Consider the following 19,759-nt stretch of genomic DNA (forward strand, 5'->3'; position numbering starts at 1 on the left):
AAAAAAAAAAATGCAATGCATTTGATAAGCTATTTTTTATGCACATTAAATCTTGCAAAAACATGGTAATACCTTGTCCAGGTTGTCCACTGCCCCTTTGTTCTTGTTGTAGTCCAGGATGATTTGGGGCTTTTTGTCTTCCTTGCTGCTCACAGCAGTTTCTCTGTGTAAAGTGCTCATCAGAAGCACATTTCCTCTTCTTTTGGGGCAGTAAGACGCGAGTGTATGTGTTGCAGAGAAAGCAAACTTTGATGAGAACGAGAGTGCCCTTTCTCTGGCTGCCAAAAGTGCAGGGGGAAGCTCAGGTTTGTTCTTCAGAACTGTTCCCACCATGGTCAACTTTCTTTTTAGTAACTCCTGCCAAGGGCATGTGATGTGAAGAAGTTGTTGCACGTGATTGTGTGTCCGTGGAGACCTTCTGTCATCTCCAGGACCACTCGTTTGCCCGGATTCTTTTCTGGTCGTCCATCAATAGGTTTACAGGTGTAAATTTGCATCTTGCAGGCGTAGCTTGTCCTCGCATCGCAAAGCAACCCAGATTTTTATGCCATACTTTCCTGGTTTACTTGGCATATACTGTTTGAAGGCACTGCAACCTCTGGAGGAGACCAAGCGCACCAACTACTGTCACATCGGCTCCAGGATTAGAAATCAGCTGCAGGGCCCAGCTTTTCAAAAAGTTTAAATCTGGATCAGAATGATCAGGATAGGATTAAATCTCAAAATTGGGTATTTCAGAATAGAAATATAATTTCTAGAAGCTCAGTATTCAAGGGAAAATTGTAATGAAAGCATTTTGACCTATCAACCTTGATGTGTGTGTGTGTGTGTGTGTGTGTGTGTGTGTGTGTATGGGTCTGTGTGTGGGTACATCTTCAGCAAAGCTGAATTGGGTGACCTATTGCTCCAAAGCACCCCCCGAAGTGGACAACAAAAGCTATACTATTTTACAAAACACTCATATACCCACCCGTATATATATATATATATATATATATTGATCTTAAAGGGCTTTTGCAAAGGTTGTGATAGAGAACCATCCATGTTATTTTTAGGCAATGAAATGAAAGTAGTCCATATTTTTTATTAAATGTTTTTTTTGAAAATGGCTCAAAAATGACCCGAGAACAAAATTAAGGTTAAAGAGCTAGCTTTAGCACTTAGCAGGGGGTGACTTATTAGCCCCGAAAAAATATTTCAATTTTTGGCAGTTATGAATCTATTTTAAATCTTAGAAGAAAAGAATCTCAGTTTTTCCCACTTCTACTTACTAATGCTCACTTGCATTGTTAAACACATAACACAGTCAACACATCTGATGTGACAATTCATCGAAATTAAAAGAAATTAAAACTGTAAAGGTTTTGAAAAAAAATAAAACACCTCTAACGATAAAACATCCTGAAACGGCTCGACTCTGTGATTGGTTTGTTTTTTGTGTCTCATGTCCACTCAGTAAGCAGATACCAACAGTTTGTTCAAGTTAAAGGTCTTTCAGTTTTATTTACATCTTTACAGTCTTCTGTAATGTACAGGCGTCAAAATTCTTTTTTACTATACTCATTCTATTACAGCATCTGTGAGTAATGAAAAATAACAAATATACTGGGAACAAAGTAAGTGTTTTTAACTTAAAGAGGTCTTAAAATCAAGCTAACAAAAAGCCGAAGTGATTGTTGTATAAACGTGTTCACCCTGTTTCACTGGCCAGAGAGAATTCCAGCTCGTCTTATTCAAGTATATCATTTTAATAAAAAAAAGAATAAATAAAATAAACACATAATAGTCCAATACTAATACAGAAAAAACCAAGACAGATATTGCACCATATGATGGCACGTACCAAATGTAGGATCTTGGCAACAATAATGATGCAGACGTCAAATACTTACAAATTTAAACGAGTAACCAATATTCACAAATGAAAAGACAAACCACATTTCTGTTTATATATAGTGTGCTAAAAGAAAGTTACAGCAACAGGTTGAACCAAACGAGTAAAAAGGAACAAATACTTTCCAGGGTTCATTCTAATTGTACCAACAGACATATGACTCCTGCCCTTTGCTCCTGAGTGGTTAAGTGCAATGTGCATTATGTTGACTTTTATCTTCAAAGAATAGAGTAAAAACACATAAAGTTTCTTTCTTTCTTTGACTGAGTCTACTTATATTTGTCAATAGATTTGATATTCTTATGGCTGGAATACAAACGTGTGTTCAGATCATATAGTTCTTCTTGAGTACCTCCAAGTACTGCTCCGTGGCCGTGCTGACGGGGTCCAGCTCCGTCCTGGAGGAAGAGCCCCCTGTTGACATCCGGGCTGAAGTGACGTACAGCTCTGCTGTGGCTGAGGACCAGAGAGAGAGAGAGAGAGAGAGAAAGAGGGAGGGAGAGAGAGAGAGAGAGAGAGAGAGAGAGAGAGAGAGAGAGAGAGAGAGAGAGAGAAAGAGGGAGAGAGAGGCCACAGTTACCATGAGTGAGCAGCTGCAAGTCAAATACTTCTACCATCTAATAAATTGAGGTTGGGCAATATGGACCAAAAAATCACATCTTGATTTTAGTTTTCTGAATCGTGATACACGATATATATATATATATATCTTGATTTTTGTTGTTGTAAATAAGTTAAAACGAAGTTAAATCCAGATGGGCCACATTGAAAATGTCACACAGGCACACTTAACAGCCAGCTGCATAATGTCAACATGTACGTGGAAAATGATTTAAAAAAAATGAACTACTTGATTGTGAAATAATAAATAAGAATAACTACACATATATTTATTTTGATATTTTATTTAAGTTTTTCTCAGAGAGGGAGAGAGGCGGGGCAGGGTGAGACGTATAACTTTGTTATAATTCATATAAACGATATTGTCTTACCCTATATCTCCATAGAAAAAACAACATATCTTAAAAGCTTGATTTATTTCCCTGCCATACAATAGGTGAAAGATGTTGAGTCAGCATTCCCAGCTTCAGTCCACTCACCATTGTTCAACTCTTTTGATATGTTTTTATCCAACTCACTCTGCATCTGAACACAAAAAGGAAAAGGTTGAGTTAGCCGTTTTTTTGCCATCAAAACAGAAAAACAAAAATCTTTCATTAACTGAAATGAATGGCATTAAGAATGTGTATTCACATGTTTTAAAACTTGGAAGGCAACTATGCAGAAAGTATCGAGAGTAAGCTGAATATTGAATGTATTCAACTGAAAAAATGCCAGAACTACTCCGCACAAACACACACACAAATCAACCTTTCTCTGTAATTTGTTTTTAAGTAGCTTGTTAGATTAAGTTGTGGAAGACTTCTTCCTTGGGTCTGCAGTTGACAGACAAGTGGTAACGATTTCATTTATTTTCAACACTAAAAAAAAAATCAGAATTAAAAAAAGAGAGTTGCCTACCCAAGCTTTAAATAAAGACACAGATATGGTATTCACCACCAAGTACGATACCATAGTAAAAAGTTAAACACTTCTGACATAAAACCATAAGAGTTTTTAAAAACATATCAAGAGTATGAGATGGAACACAGCAGAACATGCCAAGCATGCCATGCTAGCGCTGCTTCAGTGTGACATTCCTTCAGGCTTTTTGACACTTCTGCTGATGCTTCTATCAGTTTGGTTAACTAATACCAATTTCTTCAAAGAATGATGAAAATATTTTCTACAAGATGCAATTAAAATGTATCATAACTTTGGTTTAATGATGGAGGAAACGACAATTTGTTTAAAAAAAGTTACTTCAAGAATTCACATCAGTAGGTTTAATGGGCTGAGTTACTGCTTTATTTTTATTTTACTATTCCAGAATGAGAGTGCACCATAAGGGGGAAATAATATTTTTTGTAAACTGTACTTTTCTTAGAATTGTTTTTTTAAAAAAATCATAATTATAAGAATAGTAAGTGGTATGTGATACAACTGGTAGAGGTTATCACACTTCACTTTTTAAATCAGTTTGAGTAGGCGAAGTATCAGAGGACAGTGACCTCCTTCAAAGAACAAAAGGCCAAATAATCTCGACTACAGCATGAAGAAAATGAACTCAGAGCAGCGTCAGAGATGTCAGCTGGAACAGACAGTCACCAATCACACAATGCAAACCCCAGGGTTCATTCACATTTGAAAATGAACATTTTATACAACGCCTCACTTCTTGGATGTTTCCTCAACATTTGTCATGTCCACTTGTTACATATTTTTGTTTGATTATAACATTAACTGTTGAAATCCTTAAAGTATCGAATTCCTCAACAACAAACATGGACAGGCTGAGTAAAAAAATGGACCACTGTAGTAGAAATGTAAAACACAGTCCTAACTTTGTAATTTTACGTTTACTTTCAGATATTTGTAATATATATATTTGAGATATGAAATGAAATCTCAGTCAAAATGATCATTTCAAATGCTTGTTCTATTTAAAAACAACATCTGCAGTTTGTTTCTTCACTGTGCCGACACTGAACATCACTGTTTGGATGTGAACAGAGCCATAATACACAAGCAAACGAGTGAAGGGAACAGCAGCCAATCAGTCACTGAGCTACACACATCTACACACCTGGTTATGAGTCTGGCTGAAGAGAGGACAGATGAGAGACAGACTTTTGAGCTAGAAGCTAAAAAAGTGAGAAATAGAAGACGGGTTAGAAGGAAAGTCCTGCTACAAAAAAAGTCTGAAGATAGAGAGAGGAAGAAACAATGTGAAAGAGGGAAAAAAATAAGAACAAAGTGTGAAAAACACACTTCTCACACAATAACACCGACAACCATGACACTATGGAGATGAATATGGCCCAAAGTAAGTAAACTTCATCTTTTAAAGTTGCCTCCTCTGACAGAATGAGAGTATCGATTCATGACTGTACAGACCTTGGCTAGGTAATCCTCCACCCTGCTGTTCTGTCCATCAGTCACAGGACTGAGGAGGGACAGTCCCAGGCCGAAACTCCTGTTAAGGGGCCCAAGTGTGTTCCCGTAGTGTGCAGGGGAACCCAAAGAGCCAACGTCCAGCGAAGGCCCTGCGAGGCTCCCATTTGCGATGCTGCTGGTGATCAGAGACCTGCTGCGCTCATTGAGCAACTTAGAATTGGCTTCTGAAAGACGAGTGTTGGCCCTATAGGGAAAACACAGCAAAGGTTTATCACCATCAGCAGTGTTGTCTGATTACACCACAGAATCAGGTATTGAAGGATTGGTCAGAGTGTATCCTCAAGAAAATGTGGAAGTTTTACAAACAAGCTCAGACCTTTCTAGTTTGGCAGCCAGGGACTTGCGGAGGCGTAGCTCCTCAGCGTAGAGTTGCCGGTATCGCTCTAGTTCTGTGCGTGTGGAGTCTCTTTGATTGAGGCTGTCATGGTGGGTGGTGCGGGCCCGGCCCAGGTCCCCCTCCAGCTCCCGGATTTTCTGCTCCAGTTGGGAACGCAGGTTAGCCTCATTGGCCGATTTAATCTGATCTAATGCTTCTTGTGATGCTGCCTGAGACTGGTGGACAAACATATACAATCATATTAAAACTTGATGGTTTTAGAAGTGACACGTGCATAGCAACAGTTTTTTTTTTTACCCAACAGAACTTTTACCTGCAGGAAGAGGTTGACCTGCTCCAGTTTCTGTTGGATCTCCTGACGTGCCCTCTCCTCTGCATCACGGCGGTACTGCTCCACGTGGCTCTGCTCCGAGTGAGCTGCCTCCATTCGACGCCTCAGGTCCAGTACCTCCTCTTCCAACTGCCTCTTACTCCTCTCCTGCTGGTCATTACTGTGGCTCAAGCCTCTCATGGAGGCTAGCTGATCCTTAAGCTCCCCGTTCATCCTCTCGAGCTGACTGCGGCGGGACGTTTCCTTCTCCAGCTGCACCTGCAGATCCTCCACCTGGTAACAAAAGAAGATGGGAAAACTGTTGGAGGCCAATGTCTAACAGCTGAGTTTTGGTTGCTAAGCACAAAGTTTCCAACTCGTAAAATTAAGTGTACAAGACACACTTTTATTACCTATTTTTTCTGCATATATTTCAACAAGCGCAGCTACTATCTACTGCGCTCGACCTGGCACTATTACAAATCCGCTCCCATTCATTGTGTATTGCAAGCAGTTGCTTCACTACTCTAAATATGCTGGGATACATAACAGGCCCGGACCAGGGTGGGGGCGGCACTTGTTAACAGCTTTTCTACCTCATGAGGTCATAAACCTCTATTTAAGGAAACCTGGTATACTGTAGAGTAAACACACCTTGTGGAGCACAGGTTTAAATTAAAATGATTCCTCAATTATTAACGTGACCAGCGGAGGTGGGCAGCATGACTCGTGGGCTGTGGCTGTTCTTCACAACTATCATTGTGGGCTGAGAGCTCAACTAGCATATTGGTAGCTAGCAGGAATGCAAACTCCGCATTGCAAAAAAATAATTTTGAAAAAACATTGCACAGAAATGGCACGTTCTGGACTCTCCTGAACGCATTGGAAATCATCAAGTAGGAAGACAGTGTAAACCTTTGTTCTCTCTGGGAGACCACCACAACAGACTGCGTTTTAAATACTGGTGCAACTTATTTACAGTAATTACAGACAAACCTTTTCTTTCATTCGTCCAAAGGAACCCTCAGCTTGGCTGTGTTTCCCTTGGTCCATCCGTAAGCTGCTCATTGGAGAGCCAAATTCTGCTCCACCTGTGTCCTGTTCCCGCAATCTTTTCTTTGCATTCTTCACTAAAGTACGCAACCTTAAACACAGATGAAAAAACACTACAGGTAAGCAAAATAAATTTGTTGATGCAACAAGTTCTGATTTAAAAAAAAAAAATCAACACAGTAAACGCAAAAATTCTAACACTTTACTCAAATTGGACATAAATGTTTGCCAAAATGAACTTTGTAAAGAACAAAATACACAAAACAAGACAATTAAATGAGCACAAACATAAATAAAACCACAAAGACCACAGATACTTAAAAAGATACACACACACTGGTGCACCACTGCCACAGAAGCCAGGACAGACTGTGCTCTACTGGATCCTAGTGGTGTTTAGAGGGATGAAGCTCTGCCGAGGGTGAGGAAGGAGCGAGGAGGAGGTTATGAGTCACCTGTACATTTCTTTTTGAAGATCTGTGTTTCTCTTCATCTCCTGTTCCAGCCGCTCATCAATAGCCTTCTTCTGCTCTGCTATTTTCTTGGCTTTCTTTTTTTCTATTTCCATCTAGAACACAGGCAACAGACCAACATCTCTTAGGACACTAAACACAGTTTTTAATCACCAAACATTTTAACTTAAATCACCAGCCTGCACGTAAATGTCTAAGTGTGATCACCTGGGTGCTTAAATCTCCTTTTTCCTTTTCCAGCTCTGCCAGACGTAGTCCTAACTTAGAGCGGCTCTTCAGCTCCTCCTCCCACAAGGCCTTCGAGTCCTGGGCTGTGTGAGATAACACGCTCTGCTTCTGGACCTAAGAAAGACAGTGAATATGTTAATAATAACATCTTCTTTTAGCTTCTTACATTGATCACAATTTAGACATTGATATCAAGAGACTCTAAGAAACTCTTAGATATACCATAAAATGTAATCCAGGTTTGTATAAGCACTGGAATACCAGAGTAAAAATGTGTAATATGTGTATGATTGAATGTGTGAGTAGGAGAAAGTCTAAAGAGAATTTGCCTGTGTCTTAATTTTCCCCAACTGTTACTAAGTTTCTCTCTATTTTTTTAATTGGAACACTGTCTAGGACATTTGGCTGTCATTTATGAACTCCCTGCTCAGACTTGACAAATATATATAAAAAGATTAGAAAGTAAGAATCGAGTAAGAAATGGACATCTAAGCTGAAAGTTTGACTTGTAAGGAAACAAAACATGCCACCAACCTCCCTACTGAGTTGGTCTTCCAAAGTCATCTTACTGCTCTGTAGGTTTGTAACCAAGTCCTCCAAATGAGTTCTGACCTATAGAAATACAAAGAATTGTAAAAAATAAGTGTCTTTCGAAACGTTTCATTGAATTGCTGCTGATTTTTTTGTTGTTGTTTATCTTTTAGGACAGTTGAGATACTGCTTTGGACTGAAGGAAGAAACATGCATCATGCAGCTTGAGACTCAAAGGAGAGAAAGACCCCACACACCAAGATCAAGCTAAAAGGAGAAAATACGTGTTGATGTCACCAAGAAAACCCAGACCCAAATGGAATCAAAGCTCTTACTTCATTCATATATCTAAACTCCTTCTCTAACAGATTGTACCAAAATAAACCACAAAGTCCAAGTGCTACTTATTCTTTACACCCATACACAATGTGAGTTCAGTTACATTAAAGTATCTTTGGGAGAACAGAGGTACAGCCACACCAAGAAACTAAGTCTACATCCAAAATACCAACCCCTCCTCCAGGTGAGCAGTCAGATAGCTGAAAAAAGATCAGATGGCTTAAAATAATAACAATAACCTCACAATGTTGATACCTGAAGAGATGAGTCTAATGATCACAGAACTGACAAAAAAAAAGCATAGTTACAGAACCAAACATGTCCTTTGTAAAATGACTAATGGTAGATAGTTTCTATTCATTTATTCATTTTGCAGGACTCACCATGGCAGCTTCTTGAGCTCCTTTTTTAAGTGCATCGATCTTGTTGGACTGTTGCTTTGCAGCAGCTTCCAGTCTTGCATTCTCGATCTCCAGCCTAATGTGATATTAGATTGATATGTGTCAGTAATTTATCTTTATTATTGTGCTACGGAGTTAGCATTTATTAGCCCTGTTTTACACTTATTTTGTTAATGTGAGATATAATTTAAAAAAAAACAAGAGATCAACATTCAACCAAACTGTGAACAGCACATGTGTTCACAGTACATACCTTTGCACGGCTTCCTCCAGCTGTTTGATGGTGGAATCAGAAGCTGCTGAAGTAGACAGCGCCTCCTGCAGTTTCTGAGCAGCTGTGATGAGTTCTTTTTCCTTTTCATCCAGACTACTCTTAAGGCTGTTAATCCTTCTCTCAGCCTGCACATACTGGTCCTCACTTTCCTCCAGCTAAAAAGACAATCAATCACCTCATTAGCAATGTTACATTAGATTGAACAGTGAGTTCATTGATGACAGTGATTGTTGCTTATAACTTAATGACCTTATCATAAAGACAATGAGCCATCTGATTTCAATACAGTGTTTTTCCTTCATAAGTACTGGTACAGCTAATACAGAAATGTAGTAAAGTTTTCTTCCACAAGGGGGCACTGTTTCCTTCCATTACCTTTCCTTTGAGCCTGTCCAAGTCTTTAAGGAGCCGAGCCTTCTCCTCCTCCAGGTCACTGCGGTAGCGCGTGTTGACCTCTAGAGAAGCTTCACTCATTGACAACTTCTTGAGGGAGTCGGCGAGCTCCTGCTGCAGCTGCCTCAGATTAGCCTGAATCCAATCAAGATGAGACAGAATGCAAAGAAGGCAGAGTTTTTATGATTAAGCATGTGGAAGAAAGGCTAAAACTTAGTCTGGAGGCGGAAATTGGTTAATCCTCTTACTCTGAAGGCCCCTAATCTTACCTCTCTTTCGCTCTTCTCTTCTTCTAACTTGTAGATCTGATCTCGTAGATCAGCAGCCTTACTGGCCAGCTCCTTATTTCTCTCCTCCACTAGTTGTGCTCTCTCTTCATAGTCCGAGCGCAGCTTGGACAGAATATCTTTGAAGCTCTGTTGGGCGTCAGTCACAGCGCGCTCCTTTGCCTCACCTTTGTTTTGGGACTCACTGAGCTGTTGCCTTAATAACATTTCCTCACTCTTGGCCTGGGCCAGCTGCTCCTTTGCGGCCTCTTCGCGTGCTGCTGCACGGCTGACCAGCTCCCTTTCAGCATGCAGAGTCGATTCCATCTCTTTGACGCGTACAGCTGCCTGGTCCTTCTCTCGCTGTAGGACCTCCAGCAGCAGGCCTTTTTCCGTCAGCTGCAGGGTGACTCGGTGCACTTCATTCTCCATGCTGTTTGCACGAGCCTCTGCCTTGGTCAGCTTCTGGGACAGGCTGCTCACTGCTTCACGTTGTGTGGCTGCTTCACCTGTAGAAATAAAAACATTAGGAGCTATAAACATTCTTTCAATCAAGCAACACATAAAAATTGTAGGACAAAGATGTATGAAAAAAGAGACAGGCACTCTGAGATCACAGACCTCTGACTAGTCCAGTGGTTCTTGAACTTTTACTGTCACCCCCCTTAGAAGAGGGAAGCTTTTCACTTGTAGTTTTTTGCTGAGTTATTCATAATTCCTTCAGTGAGAATGCAGCTAAAGAGAGTGAAGCAGTAAACGTATCTGTTTCTCTTACTTGATTTTTATGAGGTACATTAAACAACTTAGGAAATGGAGTGTTAATTATAGCTGTTTAAATCCTTTTACAAATATAAAGAGTAATACATATAATACAAATATTGTGGGATAAAAATCAACAAAACTACAGAAAATAACAGGTTAAATACTCAACATTATTTGGGGGAGATCTGTTTGAATGAGAATGAAACATGTAACCTAAGGCAGTATCAATGATGCTTATTTAGTTTCATATTAAATGATATTCCGCAGACATCTTGTTGATATTATTGCTTGCTTACGGGTTGGATCCTGGATTTGCTTTAATATATAATGGGTTCTTCCGACCTCTCTACAACATCTGGCCAAGTTACAGGCCAGCAGTTTTCTTTCCTTTATCCTGCTGAGGATGCGGAGGTGATAATCTCCTTTAGGTAAAGAGGTAAAGAAAGGCTACTTATGCAATTAAACACAAGCCACTAAATCCTGTCGATACACAGCAGGAGGTCAATTTGTTTTGTTCAACCAAGGATGATACCAATAGAGGCAACTGGATCAATTAAATAGTTGTCAATGATTCAAATCTGGTTGCCAGTAGTAGCTGCTACAGTCAAGCTCTTTGTACCTGATCCTTCCTTATATACAAAGAGCAAGAAGCACATTTATTAAGTGACACAGAGAAGTGAACTGATGATACAAAATGTTTTCCCAAACTGGTGAGCATGTTTGACAAATACATTCTTTAAAACTGATATAACAATGCAAACAATCTTTCACAGTTAGGCACTGGTTTGTGTTTCACAGAATAGCAGTTAATGAAATAATAGCTTGGAACTGTCCAGACATGCCTACTAACCTGTGAGTCTGTCTTTGAGACGCTGGTGTTCGTCTTTCTCCCTGAGTAGAGCTCTCTCTGCGTCAGTGTGAGCTGCCAGGCAAAGCTCTGCCTCCTTTACGGCTCCAGCCAGGCGGGTGCGAGTGGACTCAACCTCTGTCTCTAATGTTTCCCGAGTCTTCCGCTCATTTTCAAAACGAGTCGCTGTCATAGCTAACTCAGACTTCAGGGTGGTGATCTGGTTATTGCAGTTGAAGACAGTTTGAGTCAGGGCTTCATTGCTCAGTTTGAGATCTCTTCGAGCATCTTCGATCTGTTCCTTGAGGGTCTCGTTCTCCTCCAAAAGGTGGCTCTCCTTGAGACTGCTGTTGGCCTGTGAATGCTGATGGTCTGTTCTCAGGATGGTCAGCTGCTCCTGTAATGTAGCCGTTTGTTGCAGCAACTCCCTCTCCCTGTCACTGGCCTCGGTGAGCTGAGACAGAGCCTATGAAAAAAAGTTAAAAAACAAATAAAAACATGTTAAGATAGCCTCAAGTCTGCAGATTATACTTCCAGATTTGACTACAAAATGTTTTATTTATTTTCAAAAGTTAACAACAAGCAATATTCTGTTAACAACATACTACAACACCCTGACTTTGAATCCCTTAAATCTAATTATCTTAAACATTATCTGTTCATTTACAGCAACTCAAATGAGGGTTAGGGTCAGTGGGTGCAGACTGTTCCAAAACTGTTCTAGTTTTTTCTTTCTAAAACCAAATGAGGGTGAGAATTACCTCGCTGCTCTTGCTTATGTTTCGTTTGTTCTCGTCCTCGATCTCTTGCTGCTTACGGAGATGACTGTTGAGCAGGTTCTCCTGCAGCGTCCGAGCACTTCTCTCCTGAGCCAGCAGTCTCTGGGTCTCACTATGGTCCTCTTCAAGCTGGGTTGTTGGCATAAACAGCAAACCAATTGTGTAACAGTCATGTGCACATTATGACGACAATAGGACAAGATAACTAACAACGAAAAAATCAAATGTTTCCCATCATATCGCCATGTTTTCCAAATAAATAATGTATTATAAATAACAGTTACTAATAAGCTACAAACTACACATGAAATTATCACAACATAAAGATAGCTATATTGATAGTTATAAAAAATGTATGAAAGTTTGGATGGTATTTTGTAACTAAGTACCTGCTTCATGTTGTTAACTAGTGTTCTCATCTCCAGCTCCAGATTCCTGAGTGTGAGCTCCAACTTCTGCCTCTCCTGAACCTCAAACTGATGCTGCTCCTCTGTCCTCCTCAGCTTATCTTTGGTGTTGTTGTACATCATGGTGGCATTGCGGCGATTTTCCTGCTCCTGTTTCATTTGAAATCTAGACCAGGTGTCAGAATAAATAGTTTGAGTCAATCAATCAATCTTTATTTGGATATTAACAATTCATAACAAATGTCATCTCAAGAAACTTTACAAAAAGAGCAGGTCTAGAGCGTACTCTGTATTATATTATTTACAAAGACCAAACATTGATCCACCATGAGCGCAGCACTTTGCAACATTAAAAAAGCCCAGTAAAAGTGGACATAAAGAAACTGCCTTTTGAGAGGCAGAAACCTCGAGCAGAACCAGTAATTAGAATAAAATAAAATAAACGAACAGGCATTTGCACAATATCATGATGTAGAGAAATATTAGAGGGGAGACCAAGCCGAAGCAAAGACGTGAATATGAAGTGAATCAAGCTTTTCAGAAAAAGAAGACAGAATTCTTACTTGATATTTGTGACTTCAGTCTGCAGTTCCAACTGGTTGCGCTCCAGAGCAGACTTAATATCTTTCACTTCCTCTAGAGAGCTCTTCAGGTCTGTCCTCTCCATTTCCAGCTGGCTCACTTTGTCTACCAGGTACCCATGTCGGCTCCTTGCCTTTTGGATGGAACGCTCATACTCGTGGAAAATGTTCTGCAGCTTCACCATGCTTCTCGAGTCTGTGAGAGATAACATAGCAGAGTTTGTAAGGGAGCTTTCCAAGAGTCCAGAGTTGGATTATTAAAAAAACCCACACATTTGTTTGCTAACTATATCAATGAAATTATTAAGTTACAACATTCTATTGAGACAGAAATTGACCATTAAACAAAAAGATAACATTTCAAACAGATGAATCAGTACCAAAAGTGGCTGAGTCCAGCTTCTGAACGAGGAGTGATGCATGACGATAGCCCGAAGTGGGAGAGTCCATGTCATCTGTGGCTGTGTCCGATGACTGAGTGAGTTCATCAAAGTCTTCTGCCATTTCCTCTTCTCTAGGGTTCTGAAAAACAACATGGATTCTGAACATTATCCAGCTTTTTGGTTCTGTTTTGTGTATTCAAACTTCAGTTACTTTTAGAGTTTTACCTCATTTTTCTGTCCACTGGTTGATCTTCGCCCAACACACAGAGAGAAGAAAATCAGGAGTTATTAGGAAAATGACGAGTATGTTCTCAGGTTATTATAGCTGCTGTTATAGCTGAAGAGTTGCTTGAAGCATAATGGTATAATGCAGTATACTATTCTAGTTTGGGGAAATTAGTGGTTAGTCAGGCAACTATGTGGGAAGGAAAGTAATTCAATGTAAAAAGACTGCATCTTAATCATGGCCCACCACCAGTACAGTTAAGGTTTGTTTAGACTGAACACAAAGCTAAATTTGGTCAGACAATTTGACTTCTGGCCTTTTCAAGCGATCAGATTTTACTCATCATAAACCACCTATGCACAAACATGACCTTTAACAAACAACTCTCATTATGTTGTTTTATGTTCCTTTTGTTTCTCTTTCTATACATGCTCATTATAAAGTATATTTAATATCCAATTTGATACATTCTTCATTTGCACAGAGATCTTTATTGGCTCTCGTGCAAGCCAATCCCTGAAGTGCTTCTCAGTAATGCTGTCTGCATGATTCTCTTGATGTTCAGACTAAACACACCTAATGGTTAGTAACAGAGAGGTGAAAAGAAAACAGCATACTGCATATATACCTTCCTTCATCGTCCGACACATCACTTAAAGTGCTATCGTCAAACACTGAGAGAGGATCTCCATTAATATGGGTGTTGGTCTGAGGGGCTCTGCTGTGCCGGGCCCCTCGGACCAGCTCCAGCTGTAAGGTCCCCTCTATAGCTTCCCATTCCTGTTTGTTGCTATTGAGGGTCTGCTGGAGTGGAAGGTGCAATTGCACTGGTGCCTCGTTGGTGCTATGGAGAGCAATAAATCTAGTAGTCAATGATTTGTGACAACTACATTTTGGACACCTTGGAGGTATTGCTTACAACATCAAATTAAATCAATAAATGAGAGTTAAAACTGGGCTCTTTACAGTATGTTGAATGTGTGACCAACAGGTGGATTCATTTAAAAAAAAAAAAAAAAAAAAAGAGAACTTAATATGACTCACTCACACAAACAAAACAGAACTCAAATCTTTTCTTGTAGATAAAATCTGACTTCTAAATTTAGGTAAAGGATTGTGGATGTGTTGCTATGAATTTGCTTTAAAAGCAAAAGTCATCATTTTCTGATGAGAATTGTCAAAGACTAAAAATGTGCAAAAGAAAATAATGCATACCTCTTCATAGCTACATGCTGCTGTTCCTGGGGAATGGCTCCAGCTTGGCTCAACTGGGATCCCAAACTGCTCTCAGGTTTCTCAGAACTCACTTCTTCCAATGCTGCTCCACCAGTATCCCAGGAAGTACTGGATTTTTGAAGATCCATTGCAGTCTTTGCCGTCTCTTGGACTACCTGAAAAAGAGAGGGTTAAATATTTGATAATGGTATGTGAGAGATTATTCCTATCAGAAACAGTTTGGGGCCAGCCTTTTTAAGATGCATGTTGGAGCAGGGACTTGTACACTTTGTCATACATAATTTAGTGTCACCCCTCCCTTTGGAGACCTAACACCATAGTGTGCTTACTCTATTTGACATGGTATTTTTAGGTTAATTACATGCATGATTCCAGCATGCCTGCTATAACGTTCTTAATACCTGACGTGAATCAAATATCAATCTCACAATTAAGTCAGTATTGGATAACTTAAAGGTCACACATCTTACTCATTTTCAACAGGTTTAAATAAGTCTCAGAGTCTCAGTCTCCCCAAAACTTGTCTGTGAAGTTTTTTTTTGTTAAAAATCCACTCTGATCCTGTATTGGATCATGCCTATAAACCCCTCTATTTCAGCCCTGCTCAGAACAGGCTGTTTCTGTGTCTGTATCTTTAAATGCAAGTGAGCTGTATCTGACCACGCCCCCCTCTGGAAGGGGATCTAGCTCTGGCTTTCTCACTCCATGCCTGACTGTTTACGGTGAGAAGGCAGACTCACAGGGCAGAACAAACACCTAGCTGTGGGAGTGTCACCCACCTGCGGGAGGGATTACTTCTTTTTGTGATGTCACGAATGGAAAATCTCCAAACGGTCTGTTTTAGCACACGTTTTCTGAAAAGTGGAGCAGGCAAAAGACTTTTCTCATAATTGGGGTGTTTGTAAACAGGCTAGGGACCCTTATTAGTGTTAGAAAAACATGCTGTGTGTATTTTGCATAAAATGTGACCTTTAACATTTGAATATGAAACAATTATAAGAGTTGGTGGTCTAGGTGAGCTCTTTTTGATAGTGTAGTGTACATTTTTTAGAACACCAAAGTAATATTTTTTTATCTATTCTTTCTTCCCACAGAGACCTCCAAATACTCAAAAAGGCTGGCCAAAATATAAATCCATCCGTATCATAAGGTTTCAGTTTTCAAGAAATACCTGCAGGAATAAAGACAACCATCAGTAGTAACTTTCACATCATCCATACAGCACTTCTTTTTAAGGGACAAAAAGGAGGCATATATTTTTAGTCACACCACAACACCTAAAAATAGAGAGTTTAAACAACAGTGCATATTCAACATCAAGATTCATGCAAAGTTCATGCATGGGCAAATTAATACAAAAGAACACACAAGACTGAACAAATGTTTGTCGCTGCATGTCACGTTCAAGTGCAGAGCAAATGTTCATTAACAATGTGTTATAGTTTGTTAAAAACAAACACAAAAACACAAGAGAAACATGCAAGAGCAACTCTTCTATTTGAAATGAAAACTTCAGAAAATAAACATGGAGGCGTGGGAAAGGAATATCAAACGGAAGGACATCAGATTAAGTGATGATATGAGGCCAGTGCATGGGCACGCTAAAACAGATGATTAAAGGAAATTCAATTAAGCACACGGATAAAGTGAAGGAAAGTGAGGCGATCTAGAAGAGACTGTTTTGAGGGGGCGGCCATCCTCTACCTCTTTCTGGAGTCTGGCTTTTTCTTTCTCCATATCCAGGAAGACAACCTTCAGCATCCCTACCTCAAGTTTAAACCTTTCCATGTCCTCCTCCAGCTCTTCATCAGAAACACCTGGGACCGATGAGGAACGCCTACACAGCGACCGGTTGTAAGATTCAGGGAAATCCTCAAGATCCTCTCCTGGACTTGTACTCTTCTTCTCTGCTTCACTAGCATTGGTGTCTTTACAGGTATGGTTCAGATGTGTGTTTTTCATTAGTTTGGCCTCATCTTGTAAGAATGCACCATGGCCAGCAGAAGACACAGTTATGTTGTGACCATCAGTAAAAGTTTTGGTAGCCATCTCTGTGCTGTCTCTCTGTGCTCTGGTGAGTTGTGGTGAAAGAGACCTGCACTCTTCTTGAGCATTATCAACGAGCAGATTTTGTTCTTGATACAGGCTGCTCTCACGCGTTGGACGCTCATAGACCTGCATCCTGTCCTCATATGCTGACCCTTCAGTTGATTCTGTCGCTGAGTCCTCCAGTCCAGATTCCCTCTGCTCAGGGATTGTGAGGAGGACAGTACTCCTCGCTCTGGCCGTTGGGCGCACAATGATTTCCCCTTCTTCTTCATCACTTGAAGAAGATTCAGCCATTCCCTCTTCATCTTCTGCTGGAGATCTTGACTTGAGCAGTTCCCCAAACTTCTCTTTTAATTCACAAGCAACATTCTTGAAATTTGATTTTACGTCTCTTTTCTCCACTTCTACCCAGAGTTTCTCGTATCGTTTCTCCCATGGGGGGTCATCGCTGGCTTTCCCTCTTTCATCAGGTCTGCATTGATCTCTGAAGTCATTATCCTTTTCTCCACTGTCAGAGCCTGTGTAGCCGGATGCGATTGGGCTGTCTAAATCTAACAGACTGGTATCTACGGAATCATCTTTCTCCTTTGATTTCATGGATGGACAAGGAAATCACAAGACAGACAAGACAAAAATGCAAAAGCAACAATGGACTTAGAATAAGAAACAAAATGTTCAACATTGCTTTCTCGTACCCTAACTTAAAATGTTAACAAACTAAATAATTCAATTACAGATCAAAGATTTACTGGGAAAAATTGTCACTTGCTTATTTGATACACATAAAACCTGAGAATCCTGACGAAGTAAAGATCTGTCTTTGCTAAACATCTGTCAGAAGGTCGAGTCAGAGTCAAAACTGTATCAAAAACTACAAATTTGTAGTTTTTTTCCAAACATGGCAAATGCATACTTTAAAATGTTCAACCTAATTGTGGGGGCGACGGATTGACCAACTTAGTTATTGACAACAAGCAAAAGCAAATACACTATGGGCCAGATTTACTAAGCGCCCAATTACAGAGTACTAAATTGCGTGTTCACTCCAAAAGTTTGCACGTTTGGTTGGTGGGCGTTTTGCAGGGTGATCTAGAAGAAAATTTGCGTGAATGACAACAGGTGTAAACCTTGTGGAGGCGGTAGTATTTAAGTTAGGCTTTTGCGTGTTCTACTGGTTTACATCACAGAGAATGGACAGAAACCAGGATGACTGCAAGCGCAAAAAAGGTATTAGTGGGAGAGGCAAATAAACGCACAATACTTTCAAGTTATAGGATATAAATCTGAATATTACAAAGAAAATTTTGGTTATAAGAAAACATCGGCATTAAACAGGGCCTCTCTTTTCTTCCCTTAATCTTAAGAATGAAGTGCCATACATTGCGCAGGAGGTGCGAGCTGCGTCCTCTGTGGCACCGGCGCTCTACACTCGCTGTTGTTGCGCACCAGCAGCTGGCCAGTGCTGTGTCTGATCGGACGTAAATGCCCTGGAAAGAGGTATCGAAGACGGGGGTACAAACAGTGGTGAGGTCCCCCAATCCAAGCGTCCTACAGAGTAGCAGCAGCGGGCTTTAGAGGGAGGTGACGCGCGCATTATGGAGAGGAGCGCACCAGAGGGGGCGAGCTAGGGGAGAGATGTGCGACCCAAGAAAAAGGAAATCCCCAGTTTAAAATGTAATGTTGTCGAAAAGAGGGAAATAGGAAGACATAAATGTCAATGTTGAAATTCTATAGAATGCAGAGGCTGTGAATGTTCAGTTTTGTTTGGCTGTAGGCTATGGCAACAATAGCCTGTAGTTTAATCAGGTGTTTCTCTTCCTTAAAGATTAGAATATTGAATCAAATTAAAAAATAAATGCATGCCATTTATTTTTCTGTCATTTGAAACATGTAAACACGTGGGGAAAAACGCAATCTTTATGCCTTCTTTTGTTGTGCCTATGTCTCCTCCTAACTTCAATAACATCAGCCTGTTGTGAGTAACACTGGCCTCCTGGATTAGCATGTTCCTTTCAAAGGTGTTAAATTCAGACACCGTCACAATCACCGCAGTTTTTGTCAGGCTTGGTAAATCACAATGCTTAACTCGTTTGCATTTTCTCTTCCCAGTATTTTGCACGTTAGGGTAGAAACGCCCCATATTGCATATTCATTAAGGCAAACGTACTAAATGGTCAATGCGTGTTGTTTTGCTCATATGAAAGACGCAATCCTCACTGCGCGCCATTAGTAGATCAAATAGCACTTTTTTTGCTGGTGGTATCAAGTTTGCACACGTTTTAAGACACGCAAACCTTTAGTAAATCTGGCCCTATGATCTTAGAAGTTATAAGTACAAATAATTTTAAGTGTAAACATACTGAGCCAATAAAGCAGATTTTTATTTCACTTTTTGAATTACCAGTAACATGGTGAAAGGGAAAACAAATATTTTGTGGATCCTCAGAGTCTCGGCAAGTAATGACAAAATGTTTCTAAATTTGGAAACCTTGTTTCTAAAGAGCAGAAAAACTCTCTGCTTTGAAATAGGCACAAAGTTATAAATATGAAGTGATTTTGTATTTTAATTTACTGTGACTAAGATACAAGGGATAATGTTACGTTGTGGAAAAAACATACTAGTGAATTAAATAATGGGATAAGTGCATTATTATCTTAGAATTCTCACCTTTTTTTGCTGCTTATCAGACTCAGCATTTCTTTTTCTTTCTCCGACCCTCGGCGAAAGCTCAGGAGAACCTTAGGAAGAAGAAAGTCTTTAACTAGAGCGCTTGAGCACAGGAATGTCTTTAGACCTTTTTATTAAAAAAGAAACCGATGAGTCTTACCTGGTGAATCCATGACTTGTAGCTCAGCAATGTCCTGCTGCTGATTGTCAACTTTGGTTGTATTGCAAGAAGTTGCCAAATTGTCGGGCTCCCAATCTGAGTCTG

General features: G+C 40.0%; 1 protein-coding gene across 2 annotated transcripts in view; it reads right to left on the reverse strand.

The window, feature by feature from the left end:
- Positions 1 to 1,064: 1,064 nt before the first annotated feature.
- si:ch211-272n13.3 (ankyrin repeat domain-containing protein 26) overlaps positions 1,065 to 19,759 on the reverse strand; it is a 29,219-nt gene continuing 10,524 nt past the window's right edge. For both annotated transcript variants that reach the window (XM_061035857.1, XM_061035856.1), the window contains 25 exons: positions 19,655 to 19,756; positions 19,495 to 19,565; positions 16,545 to 17,411; positions 14,757 to 14,932; positions 14,170 to 14,385; positions 13,541 to 13,565; positions 13,313 to 13,454; positions 12,915 to 13,128; positions 12,334 to 12,517; positions 11,927 to 12,073; positions 11,169 to 11,631; positions 9,560 to 10,065; positions 9,273 to 9,425; positions 8,877 to 9,052; positions 8,606 to 8,699; positions 8,396 to 8,422; positions 7,887 to 7,964; positions 7,332 to 7,466; positions 7,107 to 7,219; positions 6,595 to 6,742; positions 5,602 to 5,892; positions 5,268 to 5,503; positions 4,892 to 5,135; positions 2,995 to 3,040; positions 1,065 to 2,350 (listed from right to left, as the gene is read on the reverse strand). In XM_061035857.1, coding sequence (XP_060891840.1) covers positions 2,220 to 2,350; positions 2,995 to 3,040; positions 4,892 to 5,135; positions 5,268 to 5,503; positions 5,602 to 5,892; positions 6,595 to 6,742; positions 7,107 to 7,219; positions 7,332 to 7,466; positions 7,887 to 7,964; positions 8,396 to 8,422; positions 8,606 to 8,699; positions 8,877 to 9,052; positions 9,273 to 9,425; positions 9,560 to 10,065; positions 11,169 to 11,631; positions 11,927 to 12,073; positions 12,334 to 12,517; positions 12,915 to 13,128; positions 13,313 to 13,454; positions 13,541 to 13,565; positions 14,170 to 14,385; positions 14,757 to 14,932; positions 16,545 to 17,411; positions 19,495 to 19,565; positions 19,655 to 19,756 — 4,985 coding nt within the window. In that variant the 3' untranslated portion in view covers positions 1,065 to 2,219. The remainder of the gene's footprint in view (positions 2,351 to 2,994; positions 3,041 to 4,891; positions 5,136 to 5,267; positions 5,504 to 5,601; positions 5,893 to 6,594; positions 6,743 to 7,106; positions 7,220 to 7,331; positions 7,467 to 7,886; positions 7,965 to 8,395; positions 8,423 to 8,605; positions 8,700 to 8,876; positions 9,053 to 9,272; positions 9,426 to 9,559; positions 10,066 to 11,168; positions 11,632 to 11,926; positions 12,074 to 12,333; positions 12,518 to 12,914; positions 13,129 to 13,312; positions 13,455 to 13,540; positions 13,566 to 14,169; positions 14,386 to 14,756; positions 14,933 to 16,544; positions 17,412 to 19,494; positions 19,566 to 19,654; positions 19,757 to 19,759) is intronic.

Source organism: Labrus mixtus, chromosome 4 (assembly GCF_963584025.1).
Source record: "Labrus mixtus chromosome 4, fLabMix1.1, whole genome shotgun sequence".
In the NCBI taxonomy this organism is placed as follows: domain Eukaryota; kingdom Metazoa; phylum Chordata; class Actinopteri; order Labriformes; family Labridae; genus Labrus; species Labrus mixtus.